The sequence below is a fragment of the Vulpes lagopus genome, chromosome 21, assembly GCF_018345385.1.
Source record: "Vulpes lagopus strain Blue_001 chromosome 21, ASM1834538v1, whole genome shotgun sequence".
Taxonomy (NCBI): domain Eukaryota; kingdom Metazoa; phylum Chordata; class Mammalia; order Carnivora; family Canidae; genus Vulpes; species Vulpes lagopus.
This window is the reverse complement of record NC_054844.1, coordinates 41,604,270-41,627,374: the sequence shown is the minus strand read 5'-3', so window position 1 is coordinate 41,627,374 and position 23,105 is coordinate 41,604,270. Positions and strand designations below refer to the sequence as shown.

The window sequence follows — 23,105 nt, the reverse complement described above, 5'->3', positions numbered from 1 at the left end:
GTGAATCAAAACTACAAGGAGATCTCATCTTACACCTGTCAGAATGGCTAGAATAAAAAAGACAGTAACAAATGTTGTGAGGGTGTGGAGAAAATGGAACCTTGGTACCCTGTCAGTGGGAATGTAAACTGGTACAGCCACTGTGGAAAACAGTATTTCTCAAAAAATTAAAAATAGAACTACCAAATGGTCCAGTAATTCCACTACTGGGTACTTACCCAAATAAAACAAAAACACTAATTAAAAATTATATATGTATCCCTATGTTTACTACAGCATTATTAATAATAGCCAAGATCTAGAAGCAGTTCAAGTATCTACTGGTAGGCTGAATAAAGAAGATATGGTATAAATACACAATGGACTATTACTCAGCCATTAAAAATAACAAGATCTTGCCATTTTCGATACCATGGATGAATCTAGAGGGATTATAATAAGTGAAATAAGACAGAAAAAGACAAATACCATATGATTTCACTTATATGTGGAATCTAAAAAGACAAAAGAACAAACAAAAAACCCCAGACTCTTAAACGCAGTTCATGAACTGGTTGGTGATTGCTAGAGGCAAGATGGGTGGGGCAGGTGGGTGAAAAAAATAAAGGACATTAAGAGGTACAAATTTCCAGTTATAAAATTAAAAAATCATAGCAATGAAAAGTGGAACATAGGGAAATCAATAATACTGATATAATGTTGTGTGGTGATGACATTTATCAGGGTGAGCACTGAGTAATGTATAAAATCATTGAATCACTATTTGTATACCTGAAACGAATATAATATTGTATGATAATCATATTGGAATTCTTAAAATAAAATTTTATTTTTAAAAAGGCAGAAACAGACCTCAAACATATATGAAATCTCAAAGAACCCTAAACAGCCAAAACAATCTTAAAGAAGAATAAAGATGGAAGCCTCACACTTCCGGATTTCAAAACATATCAGAAAGCCAGAGAAACCAAGATAGCATAATACTGGTATAAAAAACAAACATACAGACCAATGGAATAAGGCAGAGAGCCCAGAAACCAATACTTGTATATATGGTCAAATGGTCCTTTACAAGGGTGCCAAGACTGCACAACTGGTAATGACAGTCCCTTCAACAACTGTTGCCAGGGAACCTGAAATATCCACATATAAAAGAATGAAGTTGGATACTTATTTTACAATATATGTAAAAATTAACTCATAATAAATAAACCTACACACAGGACCTGAGACTAGAGAACTCTTAGAAGAAAACATTAGAGGAGAAGCTTCATAACCTTGGAATGAGTAATAATTTCTTTTTTTTTCCTTTAAAGATTTTATTTATTTATTCATGAGAGACACAGAGAAAAAGAGGCAGAGATGTAGGCAGCGAGAGAAGCAGGCTTCCCATAGGAAGCCCAGTGCAGGACTCAATCCCAGGACCCCGGGACCATGCCCTGAGCTGAAGGTAGACATTCAACCACTGAGCCATCCAGGCGTCCCTGGGTAATAATTTCTTAGATATGACACTATAGGCACAAAAGCAAAAACAGGTGTGACTACATCAAACTAAAAAGCTTCTGCACAACAAAAGTAACAAAAGTGTGAAAGGCAACCTACAGAATGGGAGGAAATATTTACAAACCATATACTGGATAAGGCATTAATGTCCAGAATATATAAAAAATTCCTATAGCTCAATAACAACAAGTGACCAATTTTAAAATGGCCAAGGGACTCGAGTAGACATTTCTCCAAAGAAGATAAACAAATAAACAACAATCATATGAAAACATGCTCAACATCACTATTCATCAAGGAAATGCAAATCAAAACCACAATGGTATAGGATAGCCATATGATAGCCATAGGACAGGACAGGACAGGACAGGACAGGAAAGGAAAGGAAACGAAAGGCAAGGAAAGGAAAAAGGAAAGGAAATAAAAGGAAAGGAAAGGATAAAAGAAGAAAAAAAGAAAAACAATAAAAGAAAAGAACAAGTGTTGGTGAGGATGTGGAGAAAATAGAATCCTTGTGCACTGTTGGTGGGACTGTGAAATGGTGTGGCTGCTATGGAAAACAGTACAGAAGGTTCTTCAAAAAATAAAAAATAGAACTGTTATATGATCTAGTAATCCCACTTCTAGGTATATATCCAAAAGAACGGAAAGCAGGGTTCCAAGGGATATTTGCACAGAATGTTCAATGGAGCATTATTCACAATACCCAAGACATGGAAGCAACCTAAATGTCCATGAATGGATGAATGTATAAAGAAAATACACACACACAATGGAATACTATTCAACCTTAAAAAAGAAAGAAATCTTATCATATGCTTGAACGTTGACGATGTTACACTAAGTGGAATAAAACAAAAAGACTGCATGGTTCTCCTTACAAGAGATACCTAAATTACTCAAATTTTTAGATATAGAAATTACGATTGTGGTTGGCAGAGACTGAGAGAGGGGGAAACAGGGAGTTGTCATTAAACATAAAGTTTCAGTCATGCAAGATCAAAGAGTTCTAGAGAGCTATCGTGTAACAATATGCCCGTAGTTAATGCTAAAATGTATACTTAAAAATTTTTGAAAATGTAAATTTATGTTTTTTACCACAGTAAAAACATTTTGTATGCAGTCTTTCATCACATCTGGATTTTGAGTCTCAGAAATTCTTCTTCCCATAGGCTTTCTATAAGCCCACGTTATAGAAAAATTCATTGTTTTCTTTCAGTATTAGCTTTTTTTTTTTAACGTAGATATCTGATCCATTTAGAGTTTTTGCTGGCATATGGTGTGAGGTATGGATTTACTTCATATTTTTCCAGCTGTCCTAGCAACAATTTATTAAAAAGTACATTTCTGACCCAGGGATTTACAATGCTATATTATACACTAAATCCCAGAGGTACTTTGGTCTGTTTGGTCTATTCTGCACTTCTTATTCTATTTCAATTGTCTGTCTGCCACCCTGGGAGCCACCACACTGTTTTAATTATAGAATCTTTAGGGTACACTTTCATATCTAGTCAGTATAGTCACTCTTCATAGGTTCTCTTTTTTCAGTGTTTCTTAGCTATTCTTACATGTTTATTTTTCCAAATGAATTTCAAAAACATGTTTTCTAGCCCCATAGATAAATTTTATAGTGTTACTGAAACTGGATTAAAGTTATAAACTAGGGACACCTGGGTGGCTCAGTGGTTGAGCATCTACCTTCAGCTCAAGGCATGATCCTGGGGTTCTGGGATCAAGTCCCTCATCGGGCTCCCCACAGGGAGCCTGCTTCTCCCTCTATGTCTCTGCCTCTTTTTCTGTGTCTCTCATAAATAAATAAATTAATTAATTAATTAATTTTAAAATTTATAAGCTAATTTAGTGAGCCCTACCATCTTTGTCACGCTGAATTATTATTTTTTTTAAGATTTTATTTATTTATTCATGAGACAAACAGAGAGAGAGGCAGAGACACAAGCAGAGAGAGAAGCAGGCTCCATGCAGGGAGCCCGACATGGGACTCGATCCTGGGATTCCAGAATCACACTCTGAGCCGAAGGCACTCAACCACTGAGCAACCACCCAGGCGTTCCACACTAAATTATTCTATCAAAGGATAAGGGATGCTTTTCCATTTATCATGTTTACAGTGTCTTTCAGGGTAAAGTTTCTTTCATAAAGGCTTTACACATTTCTTACATTTTTCCTAAATAGGTCTTATCTTTTCTATTGCTTTTGTAAATGAGGTTTGCTCTACCATTATATCTCTTAACTGGTTATTGGTTGCATATATGAAGGCTACTGATTTCTGTAATAATTTTATACCTTGCTACCTGACTGAATTATGTCATTAGATTACTTTTACCACTAATTCTCTTGGGTTTTCTAAATAAACATCATATTAAGTGCAAATACAGTTTTACTTTTTCTTTTCCAATTATTATACCTCTAGTTGATTTATCTACCTGCATTAATACCTCTAATACAATTTAAATGTTAGCATCCTTAGGATTAAAAAAATTTCTCACAAATACATTTTTAAAATGATGAACAGCTCAAGGGCTGCCTAGGTGGCATGGGAAATAGTTTCTTAAAGAGAGTTTTAAAGTAGCTGTTCCTATTCTTGGCTTATCTTTATGAAGTGGTTAAGATGTGATGCATAAATGACATATGGGCTTTAAGTACATCTATGGGGCAGAACAGACACTGACTGTCCTTAACCATTAGAATGGATGAATGGATAGATAGACGGACACACAGACACACAGATAGGTAGGAATGGACAGACTGAAAGGCAGACACATGGGCAGGTTGAGTCATTAAGTAGAGAAGTACAGGGATCCCTGGGTGGCGCAGTGGTTTGGCGCCTGCCTTTGGCCCAGGGCGCGATCCTGGAGACCCGGGATCGAATCCCACGTCGGGCTCCCGGTGCATGGAGCCTGCTTCTCCCTCTGCCTGTGTCTCTGCCTCTCTCTCTATCTCTCTGTGACTATCATAAATAAATAAAAATTAAAAAAAAAAAAAAAAAAGTAGAGAAGTACAGTTCAAGAGTTACCTGGAAGCCATCAAGTAGTCATGCCACTTTTACCAAGTTTTTTAAAGATTTTACTTACTTGTTTGAGAGAAAGAGAAAGAGCAAGTGTGAGCAGGAGGGAGGCACAGAGGGAGAGAGCGAAGCAGACTTACCCTGGCTCAGTAGAGAGCCCAATGTGGGGCTCAATCCCAGGACCCCGAGATCAAGACCAAGCCAAAGGCAGACAACTAACTGAGCCACTGAGCCACCCAGGTGCCCCCACTTTTATCAATTTCTAAGGTACCAACCACTTTAACATTTTTAATTATGGCAGAGGCAGCAACTACTAAGTTCTGAAACATCAGGGTATCACATTTATATTGGCACCACTCTGCACTAGTGGGAAGGGAAAGTGAAATATTAATTTAAGTGAAATTTAACTTGCATTTCACATTCCCCTGTACCGATTATGTTTCTTTAGCTTGGAATATCTATATAGCAAATAGCTATTCATCCTTCAAACTGACCCAGACTTCAACACCTCCATGAAGCCTGCCCTCAACCATGTCCGGTTCCCAGGCTCCTTCCCTATCACACCCTCATCTACGATGCCTCTACCTTGTATAAAGGATTCCCATGTTTAAGAAAAGATTCTTGAATTTCTGTTTCTCTAGCATCTAAATTGTGCTCAACTCATAGGAGGTCTACAATAAATTCTTGCTGAACTAAACTCAATTTACTTTCCTTGGTACAAGGAAGCATGTGAATATGGAAATAAAATGGTCCTGGTGTACCTGTGGTAGCCACCTTAGCAAATGCCACCATGTCAAAGATCAGATTTGGACAAAGAAATAAAGTTCTCAATTAGAGTGACAGAGGGAATTATTGTTGCATTTAGCTCCCAGTATTAAGGCAGAAGAATCCATAGAGTAAAAATCATTAATAACAATAATTGATTTAAGGCTTTAAATCATTTATCCAGGGTTATCTTTTTTTTTTTTTAAGTTTTTTTTTTTATATCCAGGGTTATCATTTTTAAAACAATCTTTTACAAACTTCCAGTTATAAAATAATTAAGTCATGAAGATGTAAAGTACAGCATGGTGGTTATAGTTAATTACATATACTGTATTATACATTTGAAGGTTGCTAAGAGAATAAATCTTTTTTTTGAGAATATTAAAAAAAACATTTTATTTATTTAGGGAGAGAGAAAAAGAGGAGAGAGAAAGAGAGAGAGAGAGAGAAAGAGAGAGAGAAGTGGGGGGGGCGGAGAGAGAGAATCTCAAGCAGACTTTTCTACTGAGCACAGAGCCCAACTCAGGGCTCAATCCCACAACCCTGAGATCACAGCCTGAGCTGAAATCAAGAATCAGATGCTTAACTTGTTGAGCCACTTAGGTTCCCCTAAGGGAATAAATCTTAAAGAGTCCTCACCACAAGAAAAAAAATATCGTAGCTGGGGATGGTGGTGGATGCTAACTAGACTCATTGTGGTGATCATTTCACAATATCAAATCATTGTTTTGTATACCTGACCTAATGTAATATGTCAGTTATACCTCAATAAAAGAAAGGAAAAAACCATGTGCTATTTTTTGTTTGTTTAAAAATAATATGAATATGGGACACCTAGGTGGCTCAGTGGCTGAGCGTCTGCCTTCAACTCAGGGAGTGATCCTGGGGTCTGGGGATACAGTCCCACATTGGGCTCCCTGCGGGGAGCCTGCTTCTCCCTCTGCCTATGTCTGTGCCTCTCTTTCTCTGTGTATCTCTCACAAATAAATAAAATCTTTAAGAATAAATGAATATGTTTTATGTTACATATATTTTATATTTTACTGCAATAAAAAAACCTGAGAAAAAAATTAATATACATATTGGAAAAAGATGTAAGCACATATAATGCTGAAGGGAAAATTTTCCCCAGATCCAGCACTTCTCAGAACTAATCCCACCTCAATAATCTGCTACATATTCTCCCCGGTTTCTGCATCTGTGTAGATAATATGTATAATTATTGTTATTATTAGTATTTACAAAAATCATATGCTACACATTGTCTTACATTTATTAAAAACACATTTGTACATTTCAGGGTGCCTGGGTAGTACAGTCCTAAGGTCTGACTCTTGGTTTCGGCTCAGGTCACGGTCTCAATGTTGCAAGATTGAGCCCCATGTCAGACTCCACGCTTAGCATGGAGTCTGCTTAGAGTTTCTCTCTCCTTCTGTCCCTCTCCTTTACTCTTTCTCTAAAATGAATAATAAATCTTAAAAATATATATATACACACATTTACAGTACATCTCTCCATATCTGCACAAAAAAAATTTACCTCACTGACCTTCTATGAGCCTTCACAGAATTTGAAAATCAACTTTCATAAAATTCCATTGTGTGGACCTATTATAACTTATTATATTGTATTATTGTGAATATTATAACAACTATATTTGCATACATATCTATGTGTACATATATAGGTATTTGCGTAAAATAAATTCCTAGGAAGTGGAATTTCTGGGTAAAAAGTGATGAATATTTAAAGTTTTAAAGACATTGCCAAAATGTTGTGCTGTTACCTTTAATACCACAGTACCAACTTACTTACGGCTCTGAACTAGTGTTACGCTGCATTTATATTTATTATGCTATTTAGTGTCCTTGAGGTTTATTTAGTTGAATCAAGATTGCCGTACTTTATTGAATCCATGATGCCATCCTATATAAAACGTATCTTGATTTCAGACATGTTAAAATGTGAAAACTGCCCTTATATTAGATAAAATTACAGTTCTTAGCTATCTTGGAAAACAAATGATTAACTGCTATACTGAGAAAAAGCACTTCCTCAACAACAGCAAATCAAATGCTCAGTTATTAAAAATACCACAGTTCCAGAATCATTTTTGCATGATATGAAACATGTAATAGCAAACTTGCTAAAACTAGGGAATTATTCACAATGATCAAGCTTCACAAGGCACATAACATTTGGATAATTAATGATTACAGAGCATGTTCTCTGCCATAAGAATTCTAGCATCAGACCACAGGACCAATCAAACCACCCATCTATATTCTAACAAGATAAGCACTGACCCATACATCAGTGTCAAAAGGAGACGTTCACAGTTTCTATATTAGCAAATCCCCTTATTGATCAAAACAGGCAGCTCTTCTAACTGGATTTGATTCATTCACCAGCATACAATTCATTCTGATCATTGATAAAGAAGTCACTTCCGAAGTTCAGTCCCCAGACACAGCTGACTTCGGTTATCTCTGCCAGAAGCATGTGAAAGCTGGGTATCCTTTTCCAGCATTAGTGTTTGCAATGAAAAGGTAATACAAAGACCCTAAATCATTTTTTGTTTTTGTTGCTTTGTTTGAAGTAGCTAATTGTTCTAAAATTCAACTTTATTTATTTATTCATGAGAGAGAGAGAGAGAGAGAGAGGGAGAGGGAGAAGCAGGCTCCTCACAGGGAGCATGATGTGGGACTCGATCCCGGGACTCTGGGATCAGGCCCTGAGCCAAAGGCAGATGCTCAATAGCTGAGCCACTCAGGTGTCCCTAAAATGTAACTTTAAAGGAGTTGTCAGAATGACTTACCATAAGATCACTTTTTATCTCAGGCATCAATTGCATATTTTCTATACTTGTGACCATAACACATGTGTAGGAAGGTGCATCATGCCTTGATGTGCAGGAAAAAAAGGGGGACTAATAAGTGTATTTGAAATGTCAGAACCTCTTGGCTAAGGACAAAGAACAGAATCAGATCAGATCTAACTGAATAAATATAAGCTCTTTATACCTTGTCTGGAATATGCAATACTAAGTCTACTTAGATTTGATTATGATTGGTTGAAATGTTGTAGGTATTAATAAGCCTCAACCAAACAAGAAAATATTTTCCAGTAATGCTCACTAACATCATTAAGTCTTTGCTGTAGACGCATCCATTTATTTTGAATGCTTGTGACTTTTACTGAACACACCCTATGTCTTTTCGTCACTGTTGCACGTGCCATGTAAATGTAATCCTTCCTAAGGATAGGGTGGCAAAGAGGTAAAGATCAACTCCCAACAATTCCTACCATTTGCTCTACTTCTGCTGCTACTGTTGACTTCCTCTTATTCACAGAAGCCACAATTTGTTTAGTTTTCCTTTGATTAAGTAATTCCTAATTAGGTAAGTTTTAGGTATGGAAGTAATTTGGCTAAGTCCTAATATACGGAAAAATGGAATTTTTCACCCCAAATCTATGCTTGCATGCCTCCTCTTTCATGTTCCCCTCGTGACAGTGTTGCAGTATTCTTACAGCTTTCAGTATCTTCAGGGCTTTTAAATCACCTTTTCATCCCCACTTTGCCTCCTCTCTGGCCTGCTTGCTACTACTTTAGAAGAAAAAGTCCTGTAAGACAAATATCCTGTAAGACAAATACTCATTTTTTTAAGCGTTTTTTTTTTTTTTTAATTTTTATTTATTTATGATAGTCACAGAGAGAGAGAGAGGCAGAGACACAGGCAGAGGGAGAAGCAGGCTCCATGCACCGGGAGCCTGATGTGGGATTCAATCCCGGGTCTCCAGGATCGCGCCCTGAGCCAAAGGCAGGCGCTAAGCCGCTGCGCCACCCAGGGATCCCCCAAATACTCATTTTTAAACCCTCTTAAAACCCCTGTACCTAACCAAGAGACTCCACAGTCCACTAACCAGTATTTGATTCACAGACTACACTTCCCCACATTTGGGGTAAATCTGAAAGAAACAGTGTAAGAAGAACAGGGGCTGGAGCTCACAGGTTTTGGCTGAGTCAAAATTTTACACTAACGGTCACTATAGCTTTTTTTCTGTATGTGAACAGTCTGGGCATAGGATGCAGAGAATCACCTTTTTGGTTCCTTACTAGTTCTTTTACCATACGCTGTAAAAACAAACAAAAAAGGGAGAGGGGGAATCCACAAAACTCTCAGAAGGCCCGGGATGAGAGTTTAGAAGCCCAAACCCTTCTGGACTGGTCAGAACCCACTGCTGCTGAACCTGGACTCCAGCCTTAAATGGCAGTGATGGGGTCTAGGAAATCAGGCTTGGGTCTTGGCAGCAAAGAGCAGCTCCTGAGAGGTTTTTCTAGATCCAGCCATACCTCCTTCGAATCCATTCCTTAACTAGTAACTACTGTTATTCTTTCTTTTCTCCAAAGTATTTAGCCTTTATATATGTTTGACCTTGTGCCAGGCCCGGGGACACAGATATAGCAGAGATGAGGTCTGCCGCCAGAGAGACCACTAGAACAAACACAAATCTACATAACTACTTTGCTGAAACCCTTCAATGGTATTCAAGATTCCTTAAGATCTCTTCCCTGGTAATCTTCCTTAGACTCGTCTCCCACCTCTTTCTGGGTCCTTGCATTCTAAGTTCCAGCCATAGTGAACTCCCTTCAGGTCTACTACCTGATGCTACTTCCCTAACACTGTCTGTCTGATATGACGTAGTTTAAATATCTTACTCTCTGAGAAAGCCTCCCCGATCGCTCAAGACCAGGTTAGGTATAAGGGAAAATTCTGGGGTGGCATGTAAAATCTCTATTTTTTTAATGGAACACTTCTCATTCCCTCCTTTCAGTGTATAAAAATATGTATCTAATAAAATCAGCTCACAAAATGTCTGGCACAACTCTGCAACCATGTCCTTTTCCTTGTTTTCTCTAAAACAACTTCTGAGAGGATGTGATATACACTCTGTTTTCCAATTCAAGAGAAGGTTAAAGGTTGGCTGGTATAGGAGTCCAAAATCTGAAGAAAAAGAGCACTGCAATTAGTTTGATGGCCCAATTCTACTTCTTAAGACAGTGAATGCTCTGTGGAGATTGCCTTAGCACAGTGGACAACAAGTGGGCATGAGATGGGCTTGCTATGCCACAGGTCCTCCTAAGGGTCTATGATTTGTCCCTCTGCTCACCAGTCCCAGCCATGATATGGGAGGGGCACTTTCCCACTGCCAGCCACAGCACGTTGTCTTTTCCCTTCTTATGGGTACCTTTTGGGTCAGAAGAAATAAAGGTTAAGAGTTTACTAATGTGAGGGCAGCCCAGGTGGCTCAGTGGTTTACCACCTCCTTCCACCCAAGGCGTGATCCTGGAGACCCCGGATCAAGTCCCACGTCGGGCTCCCTCTGCCCGACGAAGCATGGAGCCTGCTTCTCCCTCTGCCTGTGTCTCTGCCTCTCTCTCTCTCTATCTCTGCCTCTTATGAATAAATAAATAAAATCTTTTAAAAAATGTTTACTAACTTGAAATTTCATCTTTGAGTTTTTGTTCCAGCTCCACTAGTAAAAAGACTTGATCTACAGCTCTGGCAAACACAGAAGGATCTGCCTCTTCCAACAGAGTTCACTAAACTCTCCCAGTACCACCCTAAGTGAGCCTAGCCCTCTATTTTCTTAGTTATTTACCCATGTTGCCTTTGTACCTGCCTGACTCCCCTTCTGCCCTTGAGTACAGAAGCATCATATTTGCTGCTATAGCCCCAGCTAATATTGGCTATCTTCCACACCTGGCACATAATAGATATTCAATAAACGACTGATGAATGAATTAATATAGACCTGTTGGCCCTTTAATGGAAAAACAAACAAACAAACATTAAAAGCTTTCAGGATATAGGGGTCATACTTCAGTCACTAAAAGCTATTCTGCTGGTAACTTTCAGTTCCTTCTTACCTGATCGGTATCGTTCATCCCTGGCTCCCCCAGATCGAGTTCGGTGGTACTTAGAAGGAGCGGAAGTTTGAGCTGCAGACGGAGCAGGTGTCTGGTTTCTGTGTTCTTTCTGTACTGCTGAATCGGCTTCTAAAAAAGGAAGTTTGGTATATGGTTATCTGACAACAATAATAGCTAGTTTTCTGAGCACTTTATGGCATTCCCACAACACTCTGAAGTGGTACTATTACCTTATCTATAATAAATGATTAGAGAGCATCAGTATATATACATAAAAATGATGCAGAGACATCCAGGCTAAAAAATATAATCTTAGAGTTGTAATTGTCAACAGGTGATAAAATAGAAAGATTAGGAAGAAGAATGTAAAGTGAAAAGGCCATTCCAGAGATTCTAAGAATTGATGGGGTAGGGGAAAATGGGGTGTATATGACCCCCCAAGTCCTGCATAATGGCACAAAGAATAAATAGTCTGGGGAGCTTTAGCCTCCCCACCAGAAGTTACTCCAAATAGACATGTCATTTAAGTAAAACTATGATATTTATTACAGAAACACAGCTTTGAGTCAAATCTGTTAGCCCCTCTTTCAACTGGAGTCACTACTGAACTTGTCCCTTCTAGTACCTGGCCTGTCCCCATTCTCTGCCCTCTCAACATTTACTGTCTTATCAGGAATATGGAGGAGGGGGAAATAAGCAGGTAAAATAATCAGAAGAGGGATCCCTGGGTGGCTCGGTGGTTTGGCGCCTGCCTTTGGCCCAGGGCGTGATCCTGGAAACCCGGGATCGAGTCTCGTGTCGGGCTCCCTGAGTGGAGCCTGCTTCTCCCTCTGCCTGTGTCTCTGCCTCTCTCTCTGTCTCTCATGAATAAATAAATAGACTTTTTATTAAAAAAATAATAATAATAATCAGAAGATAAACACTGTAAGTTCTGGTATTACACTGTCTTTTTTGCCTCAAATGGTGTTAGCTCCTAAGTCATATTTTTTAAAGTTACAGTAAGATCATTTAGCATAAGATATGCCCTTTTAATAAATTTATAAGTGTACAATACAGTACTGTAAACTCCAAGCATGATGTTGTATAATGGATCTCTAGAACTCACTCATCTTGGATAGCTAAAATATTTTGCTAAAATATGTATTTGAATTCAATTAGCCAACATATAGTACATCATTAGTTTAAGATGTAGAGTTCAGTGATTCATCAGTTGCATATAATACCCAGTGCTCATCACATCATGTGCCCACCTTAATACCCATCACCCAGTTACCCCATCTCCCTACCCCTCTCCTCTCTCCAGCAACCCAGTTTGTTTCCTATAGTTAAGAGTTTCATGGTTTGTCTCCCTCTTTGATGACTTCCCCATAACTAAAGCTTTTTTTACGATTTTATTTATTTATTCATGAGAGAGAGAGAGAGAGAGAAAGAGAGGCAGAGACACAGGGAGAGGGAGAAGCAGGTTCCATGCTGGGAGCCCAACGTGGGACTCGATCCCGGGTCTCCAGGATCAGGCCCTGGGCTGAAAGTGGTTCCTTTCAAGCTACACTGAACCACCCAGGCTGCCCAGGATTTCTTTTTTTTTTTAGGATTTCTTTTTTTTAAGGATTTCTTTTTTTTTAAGACATATTTTAAATTTCTTATATTTAAGACATATTTAAATTTCTTAAATAGCACTTAATTGTGCCCACCAAGGCACCTTACACGTAGGAAATTACATGCCTACAACAGTAAGATGTCACTTATTCAGTGAATGTACTGCTCCAGATCACAAGTGAGAATTGTAAAGTCAAGAAATAAAAAAGCACAGTGGTCTAGGGAGTACAAGTAATAGTCCCACAAGTCTTGTGTAAAGGCTAAGGGCATCATAGTAGTACAGGAACTGAGATTCATAATGACAATCTCATATCATCTTTTAAAAATGGTTAGCATGCTAGATAGGCCATGCATAAGAGCTCTAGGTGACAGCCCCAGCTGAGCCCAGCCCTCTACCTGTCCTTGCCAGGGCCCCAGACATATTAGTGAAATCATTTCAGATCTTCTAGACCAGCCCACGCACCAATGAAAAGCATTTAGTGACCCTAACTGGCACCATGTGGAGCACCAAAATCATCCAACTGAGCTCTGCCCAAATTCCTGACCCACAAAATCGTAAGATATAATTTAAAAGGGTTTTTTTTAAATGGTTAGATTATTTTTCATATACTGTTTTTAAGAATGCAAGAGGAATATACTTTAGGATGTTCTTTACTAAAGTACTTTTATAGATCTAGAAATGTTTATTTTTGATGGCTCCTGGCAGCTGATAATTTTAATATAAAATATATTAACTGAGCAGAACATATTTTAACACTGATATTTTGAAATGTAATGGACTGTAAATTGAAGGTTTTTTTTTTTTTTATAAAGATTCATTTAGAGAGAGCGAGCGAGGGAGAAGGAGAACAAATGTCAATCAAATTCCATGTAGAGCATGAAGACTGACACGGGGCTTGATCCTACAACTCTGAGATCATGACCTGTGACGAAACCAAGAATTGGGCGCTTAACCAACTGCACCACCCAGATACCCCTGTAAATTGAAGTTTTTAATCAACTTAAATTCTTTTGATAATCCATTTCACAAAAGAGCTATACTGAATTCTTAATATTTTCATGCCTTGTTTCATTTCTTAGCATACAAAGGAGCTAACAAACTATAGCCCATTTCTTTTTATAAATAGTTTTATCAGAACAAAGCCATGCTCATCTGTTTATGTACTGCCTATGGATACTTCCATACTGTCAAGGTAGCACTTAAGTAACTGGGACAGATATTGACGGTCCTTAAAGCCTAAAATATCTACTATCTTGCCCTTCACAGAAAAAGCTTATCAACTCTCAGTCTCTAATAACAAAAGCTAGGGGTGCCTGGGTGGCTCAGTTGGTTTAGTGTCTGACTCTTGATTTTGGCTCAGGTCATGCTCTCAGGGTCAAGAAACTGAGCCCCACCTTGGGTTCCATGCTGGGCACAAAGCCTGCTTACAATTCTCTCTCCCTCTCTCTCTTACCATGGCCCCCACTGCTTGCTCTAAAAATAAAAAATAAGAATTTGGTTTTTTGCTAGGCAGTGTGCATACAGAAGTTTTCACATATTATTTATTCCTCACAACAATCCTATAAAGTTAGCAGTAACACTATCAACTTATTAGAAGAAAAAGAAAAGGATCAGAGACATGGATCATTTGTGCAAAGTCACAGAGTCAGGATTCAAACCCAGATCTGTCTAACTCCATTGGTTCTCAAGCAGAAAAGGTTATGAAAATTCTCCCAAGACTGTTAGGAGGAAAGCAATCAGAATTAATAATATAGTTTAGGAACTACAAACTAGGAACTATGGAACATATAAACTATGCCTATGAACCCAGATCTAACTCCATTGGTTCTCAAGCAGAAAAGGTTATGAAAATTCTCCCAAGACTGTTAGGAGGAAAGCAATCAGAATTAATAATATAGTTTAGGAACTATAAACTAGGAACTATGGAACATATGAACTATGCCTATGAACTATGGAACATTTAGGAACATAGGAACTATGCCTTAGGATTTACAGTCAGCGGCTAGATAATAGTTCTTAAAAAAAAAAAATCAATTGCTTTCATGTAAAAGATTCTGCAAAAAGCCCCTCCAAATAAAGTTTTCAGCCATTCGTTAGAGAAATCATTTAAAGCATATTCCAATTAATTTTAAATAGAGAACAAAAAATAGAAAAGGGCTATTTTTATTTGTATTGTCGGATGATTTATAAAGGAAGGAAATCAGATTAGCACACATGAGCTACTTTGCCTGTAACTATGAACAGAGAAAATGGTTTAGTTTAGAGCACTAAGTTTAAAACACTAGTTTTGGGGCACCTGGGTGGCTCAGTGGTTGAACTTCTGCCCTCGGCTCCAGGCGTGACCCCGGGGTCCTGGGATCGAGTCCTGCATCATGCTCCCCTCAGGGAGCCTGCTTCTCCCTCTGCTTATGTCTCTGCCTCTCTCTGTGCCTCTCGTGAATAAATAAATAAAATCTTCAAACAAACAAACACTAGCTTTGTGTTACTTTGTGTGTATCTGGGGGGAGGGGGTGTGAATCTCTGAGTTATCCATCACTGATTATCTTTAAATTAAATAAGTAGATTTGCTAGGACAGACCAAATCAACCTGCCAAGAAACATGGAGCTTCTGAATTAGATAGCTAGTAATTCCAAGGATGAAAAACATGAACATAGGTTCTCATTTCACAAAGGATGGACAATAAAGGTTTATGTATTTTTTACCATTCCTCTCACTTATACTTTTACTTTGTATTTTCCAATGTAATTAATTAGGAGAAAGAAGATAATGTAGGTTAAAGAATAAAAATTGTTTCAAGGAAATGACAGGACAGTGATGGGGAACTGGGAGTTGATACATTTGCCGGAGGAAAAATGCAAGAGAATGAATATTTCTACTTAGGATTATTTAGGCATCATCAGAGATCAAACCACAAGGAAACATAACACAAATACAGACATCTGATGAGAACTGAGAGTCAGATGACATTTAGCAAGAGATCTACTGAGCTGGTACCGGGGCGGGGGGGGGGGGGGGGGGGAAGCCTGACAACACGCTATTCACCAAGCAACATTACTATGATGATCTGCTATGTTTATCGCAGTTCTCTCAGGAATTTAGTCATCCAAGCAGATCAGGTCCCTTTTGGGTCTAAAACCATGACAATCATTTTGTTGTAGCTTGTCAGAAATGAAACCAAGAAGGTCAATTTGCAGTTTCAATAAGTGGCTGACAAGTTTGTTCAGTGAGCATTCCTCAGGTGCCCACAAAGCACAATGCCACAGAAACGTGGATTTCTAGAACCACCTTGGCTCAAATGTGCAATATGTGCATCTAGAAATATGGATTTCTAGAACCACCTTGGCTCAAATGAGCCAATAACCACCTTGGCTCAAATGTGCACCTTTAGCCTCAAGTTCAAAAGAAGCTATCCAAAGAGAGAGAGAGAGAGAGAGAGAGAGAGAGAGAAATAAAAACAAAGTAAAATGGATACTTAGGAATTGAATCACTTTAAGTATAACACAGTAGTCTAATGAAACTGTAGATAATCCCTTTTTTCTTAATCTCTACATCCAATGTGGGGCTTGAACTCACAACCCTAAAATCAAGAATCACATAACTACACCAGCCAGGCACCCCTGTAGATAATCCTTTTGAATGTAAATAATCAGCCCGCAGTTTACATGAGTTTCTATAAATTTTTATTCTCATGAATTGGAGTTTATTTTTTAAAATATAATACTTACAAATATATTTTATATGTGCATTGAAAAAACTGGAAGCAAATAGAGTGCCTATGAACTCTATGAAATGTTAATAGCAATTATCTCTAGGGGATGAGATTTTGAATGTTTTATATATTTTTCCATAGGTTTTACTGGAATGCTGTAATTTAGAAAAATTATCTTTTTCTAAATATAAAAATAGTAATGTTCATTACAGAAAATCAAGGAAATAGTTAAGTGTAAAGAAGGAAATAAAAATGATATTGGATCTTCTTAATACAAAGGCCATTCACATAGAATAGATTCTGGCCAAAATAAATTAAAATAATCTTCAGTTTTCAGCTTCTTTAGACAAATTATAACTCTGTAAGCAGGATTTTCAAATCTTCTAAAATCAGTTGCCTCCTGTTCCAAAAGTAACTGCCAAATCAATACAAATTTGGAGGTAGGAGGGAGGAAAGTATGTCCTGGTTGGATTAAGAGAACTGTAGAAGTCTATTCCCACCTTAACTTACTTGCCAGGGCAACAATTTGTCACGGAAGGGGGCAGGAAATGATGTACCTCAAGTCTCCTCAAAGAGAAGAGAAAGGATCAGGAGACATGGGAGCACAGCAAGGCATTATTTAACAGCACATCCAACATTAGTGGGGCAGGCAATATGCTGCTTAAAGATGAATCATTCCCTGGCCAGGGTTTCACACTCTGTGGATCTCGGGAATTACCTGGGGCCTGAAAATAGAGATTTCTATACTTTGTTTTTTTTTTTTTTAATTTTTATTTATTTATGATAGGGACACAGTGAGAGAGAGAGAGGCAGAGACACAGGCAGAGGGAGAAGCAGGCTCCATGCACCGGGAGCCCGACGTGGGACTCGATCCCGGGTCTCCAGGATCACGCCCTGGGCCAAAGGCAGGCGCCAAACCGCTGCGCCACCCAGGGATCCCGATTTCTATACTTTGAATAAGATGTGTACAGTTTCACTATCACAATAAGAAACTACGAGCAAAGACAGAATTCACTACATGTACCAACATAATAAGGCATTACACACCACAAAAAAAAAAAAAGCAAGTATGTTGACTCAGCAGATGTATGAGATAGTCTAAGTGAAATACAATCAAATGATAAAACACCACAAAATATAATGTCCATAGGGTGATTACAACTGTAAATGTTAAAAACTACTTATGTGCATCTACAGGGACCAAAGAGGACATAAAATTCCTTAAGTAATGATGAGGTACTCTGTAGTTCTTTACCATTTCATTCTTTTGTTTAAAGAAAGAGGTATAAATCAAAGTAATTTTTAAAAACAGTAAATACAGATATGTGCTGGAACAAGAGCTGTGGAGCTCACAAATCAAGTCTTCTTCAAAACTTCTAAATTCAAGTGTGAATATACTTGAGATCCAAAGAAAACGGTAACTCGCTAATTACACAATGTCAGTTTGAGGGTTCCTGGTATCTTGGTCAGTTGTACAGAATATCCACTAGGGGTCGCCATTATGTTTAAATAATGCTGCTGCTGCTAGATTTAATAAATTGAAGAAAACCCACAAATTTTCATTTCTTCTACAACACAAGGATCAACATGTACATGATTTATTGTTCTTTGGCAAAGACAGTCTTCCACGATGCCACTGTTTGAACACAGTAACAGTGATGACTTGAAAAAGCAGCTGATATTTACTAGTATAAAACCATGTAAAATTTCCATTCAGGAAGATGAAAGAAAGCCAACCTCAGCTTCTTATCTTTCAACTCTGCCTATGATTTAGCAGATATTCTCACCTGTAAGGGTAACAGAGTAAACCAGGATGGGCTCTGAGAACCAAGTAACATAGTAATTCAACTTTTTAGAGTAAACAGAGCAAACATGCTCACTCATCTTGGGGCTGGTGTTCAGAGAAGAAATTAAATAAGAGATCACCACATCATGTATATCTTTTACATCATATGTTCTGAGAAGGAAAAGAACCAGGCTCTCTGAGCCCACAGACGGGGCAATTTAGTTTGTAGGAGAGTTTCAGGGAAGGTCTGTTAAGAGGAGACACTGACACAGGCTTTAGCAAAGCACAGAGACGCAAAAGCCACTTCCTACAAAAGCATGGTGTTTGTAGAAGTCCAGTGAGGAAGAAAAACCTTGACAAGATTAAGAAAGGCTGGTGGGGACAGCGAAGGAGCGATATGAAACGAGGCTGGAAGAAAAGCTGGATTGGCCCCTCATGCTAAGCCAAAGGAGTGGTCTTTACAGGGATTCAAGCAGGAAATGACATATTAACAATGATAATAACATTTCTGTGGCTCTTTAAACTTTCATGACACCATCTCATTTTATCTTCACAATAACATTATCTGATAGACGCCATTAAGGAAGCAGGACACCCATCACAGATTAAGTTTCTTTTTCTATACTGAGTAAATGTCAATAATCACTTTGAATCATTAAATAGAGCCTCCATTCCCACCTCGTGCAAGCAGGTGGGCGAGGGTATGATGAATCATATGGTGCAGGGGGAATCTTCCCTTTGGAGCTAAAGTACTGTCCCTCCTCCAAATTGCTGAACGCCTGCCTTAGAAGGATAGGTGGTTAACCTCATTGCCTAGGAAAAGGCAGGAAGGAAGGAGAGTGTTTGCATTCGGAGTCTGGAAAAAGGGCCATCTGCCTGATTGGTAGGGGTGGATTCTGGAAGAAAGGGGAGTTAGAGCTTCTGGGTCTGTGAAGTGGCAGGTGTCTGAACAGATCCCGACCTAGCGCTTCCTGGGCCACCTGGCAGCAGGAAGATGGTGAGCATGGAGGTGAAAGAGTACCATACCGAGAGCTCTGCCCTGAGAATGCAAGAGGGGACCTTGGCTGAGTTGAGCAGACTGGGCTCTTCCATCCAGGAAGCATGCTTAGCAGGGGGTCCGTATCACACTGGTCACAGTGTTCAAAAAGTACCCCACGAGGCACTAAAAAGCAACAACAGACTATGGGGTTCTTCCCTTTTAGGTGTGGAAGCTGCACTGACCACCTCTCCTTCTGCTTTAGCAATATCCCAGGGGGTTCTTGAACAATTCAAAGAAGCCTCCAGAGGAAGATAGTGGACTTCCTTCTGATAAGGAATGTGGGAATAGATATGACTGCAATGTGTGTGCACTCCAGACTATAATACTATCCAAACCTAGCAAATGAAAGCACAGAACTGGGACTGGAATACAAAATTCCTTCTTTCCATCAGGATGTGATCCTCACTCGGGAAGGAACTTTTAAATCAAAATGGGATAAATAAAATAAAATAGATCCTACCCCCTCCACACACACAAAAAGGCGTGCTGCCTACTTAATATTTATATAGTTAGAAATGTTCTGGAGCATTCCAAAATGCCATACTTGACTTCAATAGCTGGTTTTAAAGCTTTGAATTTCCATAGTTAATTGTTTAGAACTCTCTTACAATGCTTAGTTTACTGTATTTTTTATAATCCTCATTTGTATACCTGTCTTATCTCTCCTACTACAGAATAAATAACTTGAGGTCAGAGTCTGGTCTTAACTCATCTTGTATCTCCTGCAGTAACCAGCTCTGGGTCTCATAGTGTAGGCACCAACAATTTTGACTAAAATAAATAATCTTGTCTGCCTCCTCAGTTCCAGCAATGATAGTGAATGATTAGGAAAAAAAGACAAAAATGGAGAGATACCAATTTAAAGGGCATGGTCAAATGTTAATCTGAAAAGCCTGCTTATTTGTGTATCTCTAAGCTATGCAAGTTTCATGCAAAAAAAAAAAAAAATGTGTGCCTTTCAGAATTTTCATACTTAATGCAAGGTCATTAAGAAAAACAGAGTTGTAAACTGATGGTTACCAGATGGGAGGTGGGTGGGGCAATGGGCCAAACAGGTGATGGGGATTAAGGGGAGCACCTGTCTTGATGAGCACTGGGAAAGAAAGGAAAAGAAAGAAAAGAAAAGAAAAGAAAAAAAGAAAAGAAAAGAAAAGAAAAGAAAAGAAAAGAAAAGAAAAGAAAAGAAAAGAAAAAAGAAAGAAAAGAAAAGAAAAGAAGACAAAGAGAGAGAAAAAAGAAAAGAGAAGAAAGGAAAGGGAAGGAAAGGAAAGGGAAAAAAAGAAAAGAAAGAAAAAGAATCACAGACTATCCTCAAGAAGGTTTATCAGAGGCTTCAGAGAGCATATAACACAAGGTTTTCTTTGGTTTCATTTGAATTCGGTCATATACAGGCTTGCACAATCTCAAAGGCAGGACTGAACGGAGAACAGTGATGAAAGGGGTGTGGAGCCGCTGGCAAAGGCAGCATGTGGATACACACTGGAATACCAGTGAGCAAATACCCTCTAGCAAAATAAGCAGTGATCACAAAAGAAATTCAAGTTTGGGGAAAGTCTCTGGGTCACCAGAGTGTCTTACCAGGACAAGCTGGAGAATATCAACACATGACCAAATTCATAAACAGACAGGTCTTATCCCTAAAAGGGCAGCAGGTGAGGGACTGGGAAAAAACAATGTGCAAACCTAGGCCAAGAAGGAACATGGAAAAGGTGAGATTCTATTCTAAAGCAGGAGACAAACACAACTAAATGAAGTGAAAGATGGTGGGACAAAGGCTAAGGACAAAGAAGAAAAACACACAAAGGTTGCAAACAATCTCAAATACATGAAGACAGAATGGATTGTTAACCCAATGCCATCCAAAATGGAAGCTGTAGTAATGTCTTCAGACAAGATATATGGAATCAAAAGAGGAGGCACGATTGAACTTCAAGGGCAATTTTTAAGACTGATTGATTGATGGTTGATGGCGGGGTGGGGGGGAGAGGAAGAGAGAGACTCTTTAAGCAGGCTCCACACCCAGGGCAGAGCCCCACATGGAGCCTGACCTCACAACCCTGAAATCATCACCTGAGCTGAAATCAAGAGTCACATATGTACTGTAACAAGGACAACTGACCCACCCAGGCGCCCCTTTAAGGGCAATTTTAAATGGTGGGCAGTTGCTAAACAGAGCTGAGCAGGTCTCTTCTCAGACCACCTGAAGGAGGGAGGCCTCCCAGTATGAACACATGAATCAGGCCGCTTTGGAGACCATATGATCCACTTGCTCATGAACAGTAAAAATGAGGTACTGTCTTTGAGGTCTTTCAGTTTGATAGGAATTATCTTTGTACAAATTCTGAATAACGCTTACATAGAAATTTAAGGATAAAGAATTCTGATTAAACACGGCAGAACACTTCCATCTATCCCTACTCTTTCTCAAAATGCCACCAGAATGATGATGAAGGCCTGTAGCAGAACAGGAAAACAAACAGTTCAGATACTTGCAGGAAGAGAGCCAGCACCAAGAGCTGTTTCTACAAAAAGAATAATAAACTGATGGATAATTCTGAAGAAAAAAAAAAGAAAAGAAAAAATTGTAATCCTGGTAAGGCAAACGGCTTAGCTGTGAACAGTATTTACATAATCATAATCATGTAGTAAGCACTGAGTTTCCTCAGCTGCTGCTAAGGTAAGGTGCTCAGTCACCGCATCAGGGTGAGGCTGTCGTCTCATTGGGTGACTAGCACCATGCCCAGCAGTGCCCGAGCAACCGTGGCCTTGGTCCTGGAGCTCGCTTGCATCTACTCGGCCCTCACCCTGCACTACGAAGAGGTGACGGTCATGGAGGATAAGATCAAAGCCCTATTAAGGTAGCAGGTGCAAATGTTGAACCTTTTGGGCTGGGCTTGTTTGAAAGGTCCTGGCCAATGTCAACATGAGGAGCCTCATCTGTAATGCAGGGGCTGGTGAACCCTAAGGAGCAGCTGGTGCTACACTGGCAGGAGGTCCCACTCCCTCCACCTCAGCCTCAGCTGAGGAGAAGAAAGAGGCAGCAGCAAAGAAAGAATCAGAGGAGTCTGGTGATGACATGGACTTTGGTCTTTTCAAACTAAACCTCTTCTGTAACCTGTTTGATAAAAAGCTGAACTCTTAAAAAAAAAAAAAAAAAAAAAAAAAGCCAAGGTGGCTCATTTGGTTAAGCATCTGCCTTTGGCTCAGGGTCCTGAGATGGAGCCCCTCCAATGTGCTCCCTGTCCAGCTGGGAGTCTGCTTCTCCCTCTCCTTCTGCCCCTCTCCCTGCTCATGTACATGCTTTCTCTCTTTCTCAAATAAATGAATAAAAATCTTTAAAAAATATATAAGCATTGAATGCTGATTTAACAACAGAAGTAACATATTAAGCCCAAGTAACATAATTAGAGCCCAGAATAAGTAGGAAATGTGAAATGTGAAGAAATGAGGAAAAGGGGGAAATGGAGTATGTGGTATCTATGTGGTTGAGGGAGGAATATGTAAGACAGCAAGATTCTCATCTTGTCTAGTAGGAAATAAATAAGGCCTCAAATTAAAGGAAAAAAAAATCCAGAAATAGTAAAAATGTTACCTCGAATCACAGAGGTAAATGTCAGAAAAACAGTTAAAGACGCTGAAAGAATCCATCTCCAGGGAAGAAGAGACACTGCCCATTTTTGTTGTTGTTATAAACCCTGTAGTCCCATTTGACTATTTAAAATAGATTTAAATAAATAAATGAATA

The 23,105-nt window shown here is 38.9% G+C and overlaps 1 protein-coding gene and 1 pseudogene across 2 annotated transcripts in view; one reads left to right on the top strand and one right to left on the bottom strand.

Annotated features, from left to right (window-relative positions):
• The window catches only part of DIP2B (disco interacting protein 2 homolog B), a 221,772-nt gene that overhangs the window by 83,786 nt on the left and 114,881 nt on the right, over nucleotides 1-23,105 (bottom strand). For both annotated transcript variants that reach the window (XM_041735560.1, XM_041735561.1), the window contains exon 3: nucleotides 11,229-11,357. In XM_041735560.1, the coding sequence (XP_041591494.1) occupies nucleotides 11,229-11,357 (129 nt within the window). The remainder of the gene's footprint in view (nucleotides 1-11,228; nucleotides 11,358-23,105) is intronic.
• On the top strand, nucleotides 21,944-22,502 carry LOC121480082 (annotated as a pseudogene).